General features: G+C 45.2%; 1 protein-coding gene across 1 annotated transcript in view; it reads left to right on the top strand.

Annotated features, from left to right (window-relative positions):
• The window catches only part of SLC30A8 (solute carrier family 30 member 8), a 100,863-nt gene extending 86,552 nt beyond the window's left edge, over positions 1-14,311 (top strand). Inside the window, exons 6-8 of the mRNA XM_075316212.1 lie at positions 58-163; positions 5,434-5,568; positions 12,340-14,311. Of these exons, the coding sequence (XP_075172327.1) occupies positions 58-163; positions 5,434-5,568; positions 12,340-12,485 (387 nt within the window). The 3' untranslated portion in view covers positions 12,486-14,311. The remainder of the gene's footprint in view (positions 1-57; positions 164-5,433; positions 5,569-12,339) is intronic.
• Positions 14,312-17,765: the final 3,454 nt, after the last annotated feature.

The raw sequence follows: 17,765 nt of genomic DNA, 5'->3' as shown, positions 1-17,765 counted from the left end.
TAATAATAATAATAATGATGATAATATTGGCTTATTGATGATATCTTTTTTATTTAGCCACAGTACAAGATAGCTGACCCAATTTGCACATTTATATTCTCCATATTTGTTCTGGCCACTACCGTTACCGTTTTACGTGATGTTTTGATTGTGTTGATGGAAGGTAAGTGCTATTATTATTACATCTCCGACATATTGGGATAGGATTTTGGAGATGGGAATACCGCGTTAAGAAATAATATCTTGTGCAAAAGTTTTAAGGTGTGGAAAAAATGGTCCAAAGTAAGAATGGGTTAAAAAAAAAAATAGAAGTGTTAGGCCCTGTGCACACGGTGCAGTTTTTGATGTGCTTTTTCGGTGCAGTTTATCGTGCAATTTGTTACCCAAATCTGCATGTCCATCCTTATCCTTATAGCAAAGTCTATGAGAAATCAGAAGTGCTGTGCGCACGTGGCTTCTTTTCCCTTTGCAGATTTGGTGCAGAAAAAAGAAGCAGCAGGTCAATTGTTGGTCTGTTTTTTCCTGCTTTTTTAGATCTTCCAACCATTGAATTAAATAAAAAAGCACCAAAAAGACGTAAAAAATGAATGCGTTTTTTTGGCGCATTTTTGGTGCGTTTTCGGCCACAAGGTGCAGTTTGCCGGTTCAGAAAACTTTTGCAGTGTATGCACACACTGAGTTTTTTGTTGCAGATTTGGTGCAGTTTGTGGCCCAGATCTGCATGTCTAACCTTATGCCATCAAAGTCAATGAAAATTCTGAAATGCTGTCCACACGCTGATTCTTTGTTCCTTGCAGTTTTGGGTGCAGAAAAAAGAAGCAGCGTGTCAATTGTTGGTGCGTTCTTTTAGCCCTTCCAGACATTAATTAAAAAAATAAATAAATAAATGGCAAAAAAAGCAGGAAAAAAACGCACCAAAAATGGTGGACTGGAGTTGAGCATCACTGGTCTAGATGAACCAAAAATAGACATCTCCTTTATTTGTAAGACCATATACTTAGGCGGGCTTTACACGCTGCGACATCGCTAGCATCGGCTAGCTATGTCGTGTGCGATAGCACCCACCCCCGTTGGTGGCACGATATGTGGTGATTGCTGCCGTAGCGAACATTATCGCTACAGCAGCGTCACATGCACATACCTGTGCAGCGACGTCACTGTGACCGGTGAACCGCCTCCTTTCTAAGGGGGAGGCACGTTCAGTGTCACAGCGACGTCACAGCAGCGTCACTGAACCGCCGCCCAATAGAAAAGGAGGGGAGGAGATGAGCGGCCGGAACATCCCGCCCACCTCCCTCCTTCCTCATTGCCGGTGGACGCAGGTAAGGAGATGTTTGTCGCTCCTGCGGTGTCACACAACATCATTACTGCAGCAGCAACGATATTTGGGAAGGGACCCCCATGTCACCGATGAGCGATTTTGAACGTTTTTGCGACGATTCAAAATCGCTCAAAGGTGTCACACGCAACGACATCGCTAAAGCGGCCGGATGTGCGTCACCAATTCCGTGACCCCAACGAGATCGCTGTAGCAATATCGTAGCGTGTAATGCCACCCTTAGCTAAGAATATGGGTCCATACTTCCATAGCTTAGTAGACTATGTCGCGGCCATGGGTCCCTCGGATAGATAAAGCCCTGTCCTAGTGGTGATGAGAACTTTGCCCTGCTCCAAAGAACTGCATTTTTAGCAAACAAGAAGATGGCAAATTGTTCCAAGGGTCATAACGAGGAAAAAAGGCAGAAGTAACCAAACCTAACAATATATTAGGGTTCCAGTCTGATTTTTGTTATAGGGTCCTATTTGTAAACTCATGATGTTTATCAAATTGAAGAGTAATGTCACACTAGGTACAAGGAAGTACCAAGCACACGGCGAAAGGGAATGGGACCCCTGTGTCTAGGTAAAGGGAAGATGTTGACCACTGACCAAACCTACTACTGGTCCCTGGGGTCGCTGACCACCCTATAGATAGGTTCCACACCTTTGCGCCGAGACGGACACCTGACCCTAGGTATCGCTAATGCTGGGCCTTAAATAGAGAATGGATGGCATGATATCTTCGTCAACCCCACTAAACATGGGGAAATGCATGAATGACTTATCATTAGACGACTCAGGTAATAACTCAGCAAAGTTTCAGCAACAATACCAGAGAGGAGTAGAAGCCACCTGCTTGCAACCTCGGCTTGAAGAAACTGAAAAATATCACTAGCACCAGTCCAAGAAAGGAAGGAATATTTAAATACCAAGGGAATACTAAGAATCAACAGCTGGGAGAAATGTGAGCTCCTACTTGGTCCAAAAGGGGGAGAGATGAATTCAGCAGGAAAGCTACCTATACCAATGAATACTGGCAGCGGGAACAATGGAAAGTCAGGGAGCATTTTGCACAGCCAAATGCTGTGACCTTCTCTAGCCAGAAACCACATGACTGTCTGTCACCCATGACACACCTGTGACAGGTATTCACATTTCATAGAATAATATATCACTAGAGTATAGCAGTACATTATGATTTTTGGGGGTCCAACCTCTAGGACCCCACAAATACAAAAAACAAAGAGGTTATGACACTTTTGTTCAGTTGAGTCCTCTTCTAAGTCTTCCTTACACCGAAGCGCCTGTAGCCCTAAAAAATGTAACAGGAACTATGGAGGGTCTATTTACTTGAATGCCGCATAAAAAAAGCACAGTGGGATGGCAAAAAAGCACAGTGGGATGGCAAAAAAGCACAGTGGGATGGCCAAAAAGCACAGTGGGATGGCCAAAAAGCACAGTGGGATGGCCAAAAAGCACAGTGGGATGGCAAAAAAGCACAGTGAGATGGCAAAAAAGCACAGCGGGATGGCCAAAAAGCACAATGGGGTGGCAAAAAAGCACAGTGGGATGGCAAAAAAGCACAGTGGGATGGCCAAAAAGCACAATGGGATGACCAAAAAGCACAGCGGGATGGCAAAAAAAGCACAGCGGGATGGCCAAAAAGCAAAGTGGGGTGGCAAAAAAAAGCACAGTGGGATGGCAAAAAAAAGCACAACGGGATATGCCAAAAAGCACATCGGAATAGCCAAAAAGCACAACAGGATGACCAAAAAGCACAACGGGATGACCAAAAAGCACAGCGGGATGGCCAAAAAGCACAGTGGGGTGACAAAAAAGCACTAAGGGATGGCCAAAAAGCCCAGTGGGGTGGCAAAAAAGCTCATCGGAATAGCCAAAAAGCACAACGGGATAACCAAAAAGCACAGAGGGGTGGCAAAAAAGCACAGCGGGATGGCCAAAAAGCACAGCAGGATGGCAAAAAAAGCACAGCGTGATGGCAAAAAAAGCACAGCAGGATGGCAAAAAAGCACATCGGGATGGCAAAAAAGCACAGCAGGATGGCAAAAAAAGCACAGTGGGATGGCAAAAAAGCACAGTGGGCTGGCAAAAAAGTACTAAGGGACGGCCAAAAAGCACAGCGGGATGGCAAAAAAATCACAGCGGGGTGGCAAAAAAAGCACAGCGGGATGGCAGAAAAAGCACAACGGGATGGCCAAAAAGCATAGTGGGATGGCAAAAAAGCACAGCGGGATGGCAAAAAAGTACAGTGGGATGGCAAAAAAAAGCACAACGGGATATGCCAAAAAGCACATCGGAATAGCCAAAAAGCACAACGGGATGACCAAAAAGCACAGCGGGATGGCAAAAAAAGCACAGCGGGATGGCCAAAAAGCACAGTGGGGTGACAAAAAAGCACTAAGGGATGGCCAAAAAGCCCAGTGGGGTGGCAAAAAAGCTCATCGGAATAGCCAAAAAGCACAACGGGATGGCAAAAAAGCACAGTGGGATGGCAAAAAAGCACAGCGGGATGGCCAAAAAGCACAGTGGGATGGCAAAAAAGCACAGCGGGATGGCCAAAAAGCACAGCGGGATGGCCAAAACGCACAGCAGGATGGCCAAAAAGCACAGCAGGATGGCAAAAAAAGCACAGTGGGATGGCAAAAAAAGCACAGTGGGATGGCAAAAAAGCACAGTGGGGTGGCAAAAAAGTACTAAGGGATGGCCAAAAAGCACAGCGGGATGGCAAAAAAATCACAGCGGGATGGCAAAAAAAGCACAGCGGGATGGCAGAAAAAGCACAACGGGATGGCCAAAAAGCATAGTGGGATGGCAAAAAAGCACAGCGGGATGGCAAAAAAGCACAGTGGGATGGCAAAAAAAAGCACAACGGGATATGCCAAAAAGCACATCGGAATAGCCAAAAAGCACAACGGGATGACCAAAAAGCACAGCGGGATGGCAAAAAAAACACAGCGGGATGGCCAAAAAGCACAGTGGGGTGACAAAAAAGCACTAAGGGATGGCCAAAAAGCCCAGTGGGGTGGCAAAAAAGCTCATCGGAATAGCCAAAAAGCACAACGGGATGGCAAAAAAGGACAGTGGGATGGCAAAAAAGCACAGCGGGATGGCCAAAAAGCACAGTGGGATGGCAAAAAAGCACAGCGGGATGGCCAAAAAGCACAGCGGGATGGCCAAAAAGCACAGCAGGATGGCCAAAAAGCACAGCAGGATGGCAAAAAAAGCACAGTGGGATGGCAAAAAAGCACAGTGGGGTGGCAAAAAAGTACTAAGGGATGGCCAAAAAGCACAGCGGGATGGCAAAAAAATCACAGCGGGATGGCAAAAAAAGCACAGCGGGATGGCAAAAAAAGCACAGCGGGATGGCAGAAAAAGCACAACGGGATGGCCAAAAAGCACAGCGGGATGGCCAAAAAGCATAGTGGGATGGCAAAAAAGCACAGCGGGATGGCCAAAAAGCACAGTGGGATGGCCAAAAAGCACAGTGGGATGGCAAAAAAGCCTAGCGGGATGGCCAAAAAGCACAGTGGGATGGCAAAAAAGCACAGCGGGATGGCCAAAAAGCACAGTGGGATGGCAAAAAAGCACAGCGGGATGGCCAAAAAGTACAACGGGATGGCAAAAAAGCACAGTGGGATGGCAAAAAAGCACAGCGGGATGGCCAAAAAGCCCAGCGGGATGGCAAAAAAGCACAGTGGGATGGCAAAAAAGCACAGTAGGATGGCAAAAAAGCACAGTGGGATGGCAAAAAAGCACAACGGGATGGCAAGATGTCACTGGGTAGGGAAAAACAGTGTAGGGGTCTCAGCACTACAAGGGCACTATGGACCCTTCATAGTCAGAATATTTGGGTCCTAGAGGTTTGACCCTCATCGATCATAAAATATACTGCACATTTCTAAGATGAGAGTGTTCTTTGCACCTGTACATATTGGAAATAACATAAAGCGCAGACCAGGTGAATTTACCATCTGATCCGATGTTCCGCATGGTGTTCGCTCTTGCCTTGTAGCGGCCATTAAGGCTCCTGACCCATCCATTAGACGCCTTATTACCACTGAGTATCTTACAGGACCTCATTTTGCCCCACAGGAGTCCCCCGAGGGATTAATTACAGCGCTGTAAAGCAGAGTATTCTTGCAGTCAATGGAGTTAAATCGGTACACAGCCTACATCTCTTGGCTTTAACAACGAACCAAGTCATCCTCTCAGTTCATGTTGCCACAGGTCAGTAAATGTATGTGCGCCTTGAACAAAAGTTCAATTGTTGGCCAATAAAGCCATTTTTTTGTGCTTTTATAGCAATGCGTTACCTGTCATTCATCCCACCAGCAGCTTTCATCACAATGTGCTTTACTGCTGAGACGACGGCTCGGCTATGAGATTTTTCTATCAGCAAATACAATGGCTGAGCTTCTGAGTGACCCGCGTGCCACCGCAAAATATCTGTAGCTGGCGAGCCATCAGTCATGTAGACGGTATATATGACGCTTTATGGAGTCTGAAAAGGCAACTTCTATAACAACGTCCCATAATACAATGGGAAAGTAAACTTTATTGCACTGTTCAAAGCGTTAAGTGCGATGATCATCAGATACTTATATAAAGGGGTCAACTGGAGCCTGGATTCTCAAACTTTGTCCTCTCAATTCTCACCAGACTGAACATGGTGATGAGTAGATCTCAGCATCTTTGGTGTCGTCCCATGCCGAAATTAAATATATCCCTCGATTTTTTTCTACTTTTTTTCTCCTGAGCTAACAGTAATTAATAACTAATAATAATTAATTAAATAACATTAATTCTTAAGGATGTAGCCAGTTATTGTTTTGTTTTTGGCTATTTCAATTTTTATTCTTCTCTTCTAATTTATACAGTCATATAAGGGCTTATTTTGCAGAAAAAAAACACAATTACAACATTGTTTTTTTGGGACCATCATTTTTCTGGTCAGTAGATTTACAGTGATACTCTTCGGATTTCAATCATACAGGCGCGACCGGGCAGCTTTAGTACATAGTGAGCGTCATGTGTGTCACGACGGCTCAACAGTTTACCAATGCAGAGCCGGAGCGCGGTTAAGCCTGCTTTACACGGTAAAATTACGCATACGATATCTTATGCGATCGTACCCGCCCCCATCATATATGCGGCACGTTCAATTTGTTGACCGTGTTGCACAAACGATTATTTTCCATCATACGTATGTACCGCCCTTTGTCGGTGGCACGAGCGCCTCCGGACCGGGGGCCATGTCACTCTTGTTAAAGGGGAATTAGGCGGTGGGAGGATGGTGGTCAGGTAACGGGTCGTGACGCCACCCACGGGTTGTGGTGACAGGAGAAACACCACCGCTGCGGCTGAAGTGATGGCGGGCTTGTCCAGGATCGGTGTTGCGTCCGCAGCCGAGATGTTAGCCCCTCCGTAGGTAGGGGCAGTGTGTCCCGGGGCCCAGTTGGGGGACTGTAAGGGTGTTAGTGGTTGTTGTAGTCGGGGTGCAGGGCGCCGTGCCGCGGTGTAGTGTGTCGTGCTCGGATGGCACTGGTGTACTCACGATTAATGCACACGGAGTCACTGGTAAACCAAAGTTCGGTAGTAGTCGGTCCCCGCGACCGGCTGCTATTGTCCCCTGTGGGGTTGATGGTGACCCTTTTCCCATGCACCTCTGAATGTTTGCGTTTCGGCCCCCCTGCCTAAGCAGTGGTAGCCCGCTCCCCGGCGTTGAGCTGCTGGAGGAGCCCTTGGTTGCCCGCAGGCGCTGGTCCGTCGGGCGCTCACCCAGACTCGGTGGGCTTTTGCCTTCTTTCGGGACTTTGGTTGTGGATGAACCCCTGAGGTCCGGCCAGCAATCAGTCAATTTGCCTATACTCAGTGGCTTCTAAGCTAGGACGGGGTCTGAGTACCCTTCTTCTGTTTGGTGCTCCGGTACACATTTAGCTCCCCGGTTCGGGACCAGCGGGCTCCAACCCAAGCCCGGTCCATACGGTTCCACTGGTTGCTGCACCGGTACTCCTGCAGACGGCCACCACCGCCTGCCTGCCTGACGCTTTCCAAGGGGCCCAGGCTCCTACCCGGGTCCCTGACAGTCTCTCTCCACTTTCACCTCCTGTCACTGTCAACTCTCAACTTTTTGTGTTTGAACTTCCTGCCCCAGGACAGTAGTCTCCTCGGTGGGCGTGTCTTTCCGCCTGACTCCGCCCACCTGGTGTGCTCTACTTGCCCTGGGGGAGGCATAAGATCTCCCTATCGGGTGACATGTATGTGACCTCACTGGGGATAGGGGTGTGTGTGTATGTGGCTGGTGTTATTACCTGTGACCCCTGGGGTCCAGGGCGTCACACGTACTTACCCTTCCATACAACCTCGATGTGGGCGGCGAACATCCACTTCCTGGAGTTGGAGGGACATTCGACGTCACAGCGACTTCACGCGGCAGCCAGCCAATAGAAGCGGAGGGGCGGAGATGAGCGGGACGTAAACATCCCGCCCACCTTCTTCCTTCCGCATTGCCAGAGGGAGCCGCGGAACGAAGGTAAGATCTGTTCATCGTTCCCGGGGTGTCACACACTGCGATGTGTGCTACCTCGGGAACATTGAACAACCCGACGTACAATGTTTAGGTTTTGAATGACGTGCATGCGATGAACGGTTTTTCATTCAATCGCAATTGCACGTAGGTTTTACACGCTACAATATTACTTACGATGCCAGATGTGCGTCACTTACGACGTGACCCCGCCAACACATCGTAAGATGTATTGTAGTGTGTAAAGCCCGCTTTACAGCTGCCACTTACTATGTAATGAGCACAGACTGAAGCCACGCCTCTATTACTGAAAACCAGAGGCTGCAGGGAAGAATAAAGTTAATTTCCTCCCAGCAGCCAGACTTTTACTGCAGCAGCCGCATGGCATGAGAATGCTTTTAACCTGCAGATTAATCCCATATCTGCAGGTTAATAGCCTTTGTGGACATGGCAAGTCCCCTTTAATTACTTTAGTGACTTAATAAAGTTCTGAACTTTCCTCCCCCCAAAAAATGTGGTCTATCCCTATTTTCCAAGAGACATAACTTTTATTGTTCTGTTTATGTTGTTGTTTAGGGCAAGAAGATAGTGCCAGCTCAAAAGCTGGCAACAAAGGAATGGAGGCCTCCCATATGATGAAAGGTTGAAAAAGTTAGATTTGTTTCACTTAGAAAAAAGACGTCTCAGAGGAGATCTCATTTATATGTATAAATACATGTATGGTCAATATAAAGGACTGGCACATGACTTATTCCTTCCAAAGACAATACTAAGGACCAGGGGGCACTCACTGCGAGTGGAAGAAAAGCGATTCCGGCAGCTAAATAGGAAAGGGTTCTTTACAGTTAGAGCAGTCAGACTGTGGAATGCCGACCACAAGAGGTAGTAATGGCAGATACTATAACAGCTTATATATCAGGGCTGGATGATTTCCTCAGTACACAACATTGTTGGTTATAAATGATTTAATGACAAAAAATGTATAATTGATGGAGGAAGGTTGAACTGGATAGACCTAGGTCTTTTTTCAATCTTTGTAACTATGTAGCTATGTGCTTGTGCCATAGTTTCTGATTATACCATTTTGGGGCACATATAGTGTTTTAGATTACAATTTTGGGGAGAGATTTGCAAATCTAAAAAACTACAATTTGGGCATTTTGCCATTTCTTCTTTATGCTCTATATCTAATGGTGAAATCATTTTGTGTTGTATTCAGATTTTTATGGATGCAGCAATACTGAATAATACATTTTTATTTGAATATTTTTCACTTTATTTTTTAGTCTCTTTGGGGAACTTGAATAAGCGGTTGTTTGCTCTTTTGTACTATTTACCGCAATACTTTCAATATTTCCATATATAGTGAAAATCATAGTATCCTATGAATCCTAATCCTGGGACTGAAGTTCACAGGAGTACCTAGCATGTGGTGAACAGGACCTGCAGCAGATCCCATCGAGCAACCAATCAACACCTAGGATCATGTTATGGGTGGTCCGATGGGTGTTCGAGCACATGGCACACAAAGATTTCATCCAAATGCCGCCGACAGAAACTCACAGCAGCACTTAAACAGCAGTGATTGGAGCTAGCTCTGATCACTGCTGTTGGAAGCAGGTACTGGCTGTATAACACAGCTGGCACTTGCTCTATGTGGTGTAGAGTCTGCTCCTGAGCATGGTCCTTATATCTGTACCTGTTTCTGACATAATCAGATACATTATAGTGGGAAGGGATTAAAATTAGCACACATGAGCTAATTAGATTACTAATCCAGATATGAGGTGTTGGCAGGGAATGGCATTTACAGTTTATGTCACTTCTATAAAAAGTGAGATGATCCACATGGCACTTTTGGGGTGGTGCTCAAGTAGGGTCCAAAACCGTTGTTGCCACATAGACAGCGGTGGACACCGTGTCATACCTGACTGCGCCAGTTGCTATACCTTCTGACTACCCCCTGTACGTACACTGATGAAGATCTTTGACCGAAACGTCTGTGCTTATGCTGGTCCTACAAGTTCCTCTCAATAAAAGACCATTATTTACATATATCTTGAGTGCCAAGTTTCTCCATCTATGTCTGTAAAAAGTGGCAACAACTAGGAAACAGTTTAGGAAGCAGTGATCTAGACCCATTAGACATAGACTATGCTTTTTCTTCATGGCATACTTTCAAAATGTGAGCCATAATGCTATTGTCACACTGTGCAAAGGGCTGGTTAGACGTAGTACAACATATTCCCCACTAGGTGGCAGCAGAGTAGTGAAGGAGAGTCAAAGTAACACTGTAACAAAAAGGAGGCTGAAGTACAGCAGAGTAACTTCAGCAGGCAGTTCACAGACGAACCACTTGGGGGCAGTAGAGTAGTCAAGCAGTCAGGGTCTAGCCAGGAAAGTCAAGTCACTGCAAAGGGAGAATCAAAATCAGGTCAGAGAACAGAACCAAAGTCAGATGCCGGGAGATCAGGTATGCAGAGGGAAAAACAAAGGACACAGGGAACAGAAGACAAGACTGGAGGGTGAGTAGACACAAACACAGGAAGCAGGATGAATTAGGATGGGTAAACAACTGACAGAAGCAGGAAGTCAGGGACTAGGACAGACAGACAAACAGGAGAGGGTACAGGTCAGGGCACAGTAACAAGGAGTCAGATCAGACAGGAAATCTTACCAGAACCAGTCACAGGCTGCAGAGCAAAACTATAACCAGTACAGGAATGTGTAGTGCCCCATGGGGCAGGTGTTTTTAGCCTACTCGTAGCTGGGCCGGGGGTGCAGATACTCTGCTTCGTCACGGGATGGCTTGTCCCGGTTTCGTTGCCCCGAGGCATACAGGAAGGGAAAGATGGCAGTGGATGGGAGGCATGAATGGAGGATGAGGGTGGTAGTAGAAGGTGGTGGACGGGGGTGACGGTTAGGAAAGTCTATTAGGATGATCGTGATGCCACTTGTGGTACGCGGCCAGGGAGGGGCCTCTGTAGGGTCTCTCGCGCCGGGGCGGATGTTGGGGTGCAGCCGAGATGGTGTTGCTCCCCACAGGTGGAGCGGGGTTACCCCAGGGGGGATCCTATGTGCTAATTGCTGCAGACTCATGGGATGGGTTCGGTGACTGTTCTAGACGTTCCCCGCGACCCTTGCAGAGTTGGTAGACAACGTGAAGTATGCCTGCCTTAGGATTCTGTATCCCGACAGCGCCAGTCCTGTGGAAGCAGCTGCCCTGCTTCTCCCCAGCGACTGAGTTGGACGCCTTGGCCCACAGAGCCGCTTGTAGCACGTCCGCTCTGCTCTGTGTCTGAAGCTGTTCTCTCCGTGGTAGTTGTGTTGTGTGTTCCCAGCTGTTGCCCCCAGCCTCTGTCACCGGCTGGTTCACTGCTCTTACCAGGTCAACCTGTTCTTCCCACTGTGTCCTCCTGACTCCACCTCTTGGTTGCTTCTCCCTGACCCCGAGTCCCCAGTCCAGTGGCTCTAGGGAGCCCCTGGTGCGGTGGCGTCCTGTAAACCCACCTTTGTAGTGACCCCCTACTATGATCCCACCCTGGCCCGGTCCCCATTGGGGAGGGCAATCCAGTGTTTCTGTATGTTTGTGTGAGTGGACACCGGTACCGACTTTCCCAGAACCCGGTATAAGTACTACACCCTAATGGGGGTGCAGTACCCTGTGGTGCCTGAAGCCTCAGGGGAGTCACAAATGTAGGTGCAGCGACCAGATATAGTGTCTCCTCAAACCAGAACGAGGCTGATGGGAGTTAACCCCTGATATGACCAGGCCGGGTCTGTGAAACTCTGAAGCTTGGAATACCGGACCTGGATCATGACAGCTATGTTGGTTCTGATCTATTGTAGTGTTTCATTTTGTTTTCTTTTCTCTGTATGGGGTTTACCGTATAGGTTCATTACTTTTGTATTTTGATGGACCACACTTTTGTACATATGTTGATTTTTTTTCTTTTAATTGCTATATTTTTAATGGGAACATGCAGATTTTTTCAAACATTATTTTTTTTTGTTACGGAACTTGAACCTACAATCTTTTGATCACCTGTACTATATACTGCGATACTGCATATTAGTATTGAAGTATATAGTCTAAATGGCAGTTTCATGTGAAGCCCAGCCTGTGGCTCACCTTCACTGGAGGGCCTTCAGCAAATAACCCATAAGTACCCCACGATCACATTGTTGGAGTGCTGATGGGGGACAGTACGGGTGCGCACTGGTGATCACTCTAATTATTGCCAGTGCTAGAGAATGACAGTATCTAAATAGTTAAGCAGCAATGATCTGAGCTAGCTCCGATTGCTGCCAGTACTGACGGCCAGAAACTTGTAGAGCAGACTCAGCTTTTGCGCCCTCACATACTTGTGGATACTAGTGAGAACGTGTAGGGTCATGCATTTGCACTAAGAGGTTAAACCCTATTTCTAACACATTTCATTAATCTTTGACTATTTATCATTTTTTTTCAGATGTCTCTGAAGATTCTAAGAGAATTTTAAAGGATGTTACCAGGAACATATTTGAGAACTTCCCCTTCCATTCAGTCACTATTCAAGTTGAACCAATCGAAGAACAGAATCCGGAGTGTATGTTCTGCTATGAGCCGGGAGAATGAGCCATGACTTCTGTAGACTCAACAACTAAGACCACAATCGAAGATCAGTACTATATTTTACTAAAAATATACAAGAAATGGAAGTTAACTACTGTCCACATTGCAAACAATTGTTTCCTTCTACCAGGCACCAAGGAAAGATGGACAGACATACTGGAATGCGCCAGTAACTATTCAGTCTTTCAGTTACTGGCTACTACTATACTGAAAAAGGATTTAGCAGACTGCTAAAATGTTTGTAGTTTTATGTATACGTCAGGAAACACATGATCATGCCTAATCTCAGATGATTAACTATGATGTACTATTTCCAGGTTTTTTTTATGTGGCATTAGGTTCAGATGATCCATCAACCCATGATTGGAGATGATCCAATAAATAACCCATGACTGAAAATGATCCAATAAACAACCCATGACTGGAGAAGATCCATTACAAATAGCCAATAACTGGAAATGATCCCTAAAATAATCCATAACTGGAGACGATCCAATACATAACCTATGGCTGGAGAGAATCCAATTAGTAACCCATGACTGGAAAAGATCCAATAAATAACCCATAACTGGAGATGATCCAATAAATAACTCAAGGCTGAAAACAATCCAATAAATAACCCATAAGTGGAAAAGATCGATTACAAATAGCCAATAACTGGAAATGATCCATAAAATAACCTATGAATAGAGACAGTCCAATCAATAACCCATAACTGGAGAAGATCCAATAAACAACCTATGAAAGTAGACAGTCCAATCAATAACCCATGACTGGAGAAGATCCAATAAACAACCCATGACTGGAGACAGTCCAATCAGTAACCCATAGCTGGAGAGAAGATACAATAAATAGCCCATGAATTGAGACGTCCCAATAAATAACCCATGACTGGCGACTATACAATAAATAACCTAGAACTGGAAAGATCCAATACATAACCCATGGCTGGAGACAATCTAATACATAACTCATGACTGGAGAAGGTTCAATAAATTACCTATGACTGGAGAAGATCTAATAAATAACCCATGATTGGAAAAGATCCATTACAAATAGCCAATAACTGGAGATCCATGAAATAACCCATAATTGGCGATGAGTCATTTTAAATAATCAATGACTGGATTGTATAGACTTAAAAGAAGTAAATCTACTAGTATAGGGGCCATTCTGAAGAAGATGCTTTGCTTTGGCAGGTGGGATCACAATATTTTATAAAAATATTTGTCAAGAACCTTATGTTTATATGCATTCCAAATAATATAGTACGAAATGTGGAGATGGCATATATCTGGAGATGATCCATGAAATAACTCATAACTTGAGATGATCCATCACAAATAATCAATGACTATAGATGATCTATTACAAATGATCTAAGACTAGAGAAGATCCATTAAATACTCCACAACTGGAGATGATCCATTACAAATAATCAGTGGCTTGAGGTTATCATCTACAAATAATCAAAGACTGGAGATTTATCCAGAACAAATAATCAAATATTGGAGATGATCCACTACAAATACCTCACGACTGGAGATAGTCCATGAAATAACCCACCAATGGGGATGATCCATTACATATAATTACTAAGAGGAGAGGATACATCGCAAATGATTCATAACAGAAATTGATCCATCCAAAAAATTCATGATGGGAGATGGTCCTTAACAAAGAACCCTCACGTGAAAATGATCCATCAACTAAAGAATGACTGCAAATCTGATTGGAAGAATACGTTAATGGATCCAGTGGGTTCATGAAAAAAATCATCTGTTTCCTTTTCAAAAGCATTAGACTATTAAAAATAGCATTGTACTTCCCGGGGTGTGACTGTCTCTATCTTTAGTTAAAAGAAAAAAAACATTTTGGTACCGTGATAGCCAGTTGAAAAAAGATTGATTGCGCTCAGTGAGAGAAACAAAATTATAATTTCGTAGTTGTGATACCTTTTAATGGCTAACTAAAATAAAATAAAATGATGTTACAAAGCAAGCTTTCAAGACTTCTCAGGTCTCTTCATCGGGCATGGTATGACAAATATCTGAAGAAACACAAATATATACACAAACAGAGCAGAGGGATGGCATAATAACACAGAACCATCGAAGGGTCGGGGAATACAAATTCATTACAATGTTTAACTCTGTCCACACAGGACTCGATCTGTCAGGAAGATTTATGACACACTACAAAATCTTAGGAGTCTGTTCCAGAGACTCACCAGACCTCTGATGCTACATGGATATTGGGACACTAAAACTTTCCCACCACTAATCAAAGCTAATTAAGGATTCACTCTCTAAGCTCAGTGTTTATTTAAATGTCCTTTTAGTATGTCATTACTCTGCTCTGTTTGTTTATATATTTGTGTTTCTTCAGATGTTTTGTCATACCATGCCTTATGAAGACACCTGAGAAGTCTCGAAAGCTTGCTTTGTAACATAATTTTATTTTATTTTAGTTAGCTATTAAAAGATATCACAACTACAAAATTGTAATTTTGTTTCTCTCACTGAGAGCAATCAATCTTGTCTCTATCTTTATCATGCACATATCCCATCTGTTAATTAGATAAAGCAGAATAAAGCAGGTGTCCTTTCATCCAAAGTTCTATCACAGTTCTGATGTGCAGAGCATCTTGTGTTGTTATTTTCTGCCCTGCTCTCCTGCAGAGCCAGTACTTGCTGGTCCATTATGCAGAGCTTTTTGCAGATTTGGGTGCTCTGCTGTTTCTCTTTAACACCTATGGATGGGTTGCCTCTCAGCTCTGGGTTCTATGCTGGTCCTGGGAGGTGCCTACGCAGGTGCTCCTCATTCCTGGTGATTGCTCTGCTTCATTATGGAGCATGCTTGCCCTCTTTACAGTAGTGCTCTCGGCTCCAGTAGTGTTTAGTGATCTGATCTTGGGTCTTGATTCTGGACTATTCTTGACTCTTTACTGCATGTCTCCCTGTTTTTGTGATTATTTCCTGGCTTCTGACCTTGGACCTCCTCCTGACCATGTCCCCGCCTGCTCCCTGTATTCTGTACATACTCTTCTGGAATCCTGACCCTCTGCTTGTATCTTGACCTCGTCTCTGTCTGCTCTTGTCTCTAACTACTTCTCCATTCACTGTTGTGAATGTTAGTTATGTTTTGGCTGCTGGGAGGCTCCCTCTGGTGGCCAGGAATAGTTTGGACAGAGACCAGGTGTGTTGTGCAATGGGCGTTTTCTTTGCTAACTCTCTGCTTATTTAAATCCTGGTCTGATAGCAGGCTATGCCGGATGTCAGTTGTTCTTTGTATCACCAGCCTGCTTCATTCTGCTCCACACCACATCTACCCCAGATAAGTGCTTGCTCTTTATTTTTTGTTTGGTTCTTTTGCTCTTATCTGGGTTTGTCTTTTGCTGTGGTTGTTTTCAGTTTATTTGCATGCAGGGATTTTCCCCCTCAGTGGTTTGTTGGGGAACTCCCTGCAGGTCTGTGTGGAATATAGCTCCTTTGAGTCCATGTGTTTGTGGCTTGTTGAATTTGTTATGATTCTTGTTTTCTGTTCATTGGTATGACAAGGGCACCTGGTATAGGACGGAGTTCAGATCGTGCGATCTGAGGGCCTTTTTGTACTATCAGGAAGTTGGTATTTTGCAGGGTTTTTCTCTGGCCACCATCAGTCCCTTTCCTGTCCTTTCCTATTTTAGTCAGCGGGGGCCTCACCTTTTGCTAATCCTGTCATCTATCTGTGTATTGTGTTTTTCCTATATCACCGCAGTCTTTGAATGTGGGGGGCTTGCTATTCTTTATCTATATTCTGAGACAGAGAGTTATTCATCTTTCCTTCCTTTAGGATAGTTAGTTCTCCGGCTGGGTTCGCGGTGCACAGGATGTTAGTTCACCCCTCGGCTACTTCTAGTTGTGATGGTTAGTAAGGGGATGGCGGCCAGATTAGTTGCCAATGCTCTTGTCACCTTTTACCAATGATTTGTGGTGATCTTCCATGGTTCCGGATCATGACAGTGGCCGGATGTACATCAAGACAAACCCAGATAAGAGCAAAAGAACCAAACAAAAAATAAAGAGCAAGCACTTATTTGGGGTAGATGTGGTGTGGAGCAGAATGAAGCAGGCTGGTGATACAAAGAACAACTGACATCCGGCATAGCCTGCTATCAGACCAGGATTTAAATAAGCAGAGAGTTAGCAAAGGAAACGCCCATTGCACAACACACCTGGTCTCTGTCCAAACCATTCCTGGCCACAAGAGGGAGCCTCCCAGCAGCCAAAACATAACTAACATTCACAACAATTCACATTCACACAAGTAGTGTCTAGCGATGATAAAGCCTGACAGCTGGGGGCTGGTATTCTCAGACTGGAGAGGCCCATGGTTATTAGGCCCCCACAGCCTAAAAAAAGCAACCTATATAAAGTACGAGGCCATGTCCCGCGCCCCACCAGCCCTTTAGCACTGACAGTGCCTGAAGGAGGTCGGGGAGTGCAGTCCACATCCCCTTGCCGGCACTGTCACTGTTAAAGTGCAGCACATCTATTCTTGAACCAGGAGGCTCAGGATGAGCAGATCTCTGCGCCCACTCACAGAGGAGAGCTGCATGTCTCATGAACCAGGAGACTCAGGATGAACAGATCTCTGCACCCGTGATATTTCCTCCTGTCCACTATAATAATGAAAGGAGGGTTTCACTGCCCCTTGCATGAATCAGAAGGCTCAGGATGAGCAGAGGAGGAAACATCATGGGCGCAGAGATCTGCTCATCCCCTCACATCTAGGGGTCTGATCCCCAGATCCCCACTTCTATTATAAACAACTCCATGTCCACATAGACTTAGAAAAAGAAAGTTTATGCTAAACCGGGCTCCATTTTAAACATGCCCCCCATCATGTGACAAATTACGCCATACCTGAAAGGAGCCCATACATTCTAGCATCTACCTTTATTTTTAGTGCACGATCTAGACTCACGCAAGTGAATGTGTGACCTGGAAGCAGCTTGCTGTCATGACACGGGGCTTACCGAGCACATTCCTATTCCCCCATCCCTTCCACTAACATTTTTAATCGCCAGATTCTGGTCCCCATAGACTTATATTGGCACCAGATTCCAGACTGGAACCGGATTTTTTTAAAAATGTAGCAGGGACCCGCTGGTCCCCGTTATCTGCGAGTAGTCCGCTCATCTCTGTAAGTGATGCATTGTGTCATTAGAATCAGGATCTCTGTCCCTACATCATCACATTACATAGGAAAAACCTGCTGACAGATTCCCTTTAAATGAGC

The sequence above is a fragment of the Anomaloglossus baeobatrachus genome, chromosome 6 (genome assembly GCF_048569485.1).
Source record: "Anomaloglossus baeobatrachus isolate aAnoBae1 chromosome 6, aAnoBae1.hap1, whole genome shotgun sequence".
Taxonomy (NCBI): Eukaryota; Metazoa; Chordata; class Amphibia; order Anura; family Aromobatidae; genus Anomaloglossus; species Anomaloglossus baeobatrachus.
This window is presented reverse-complemented; position numbering and strand designations above follow the sequence as displayed.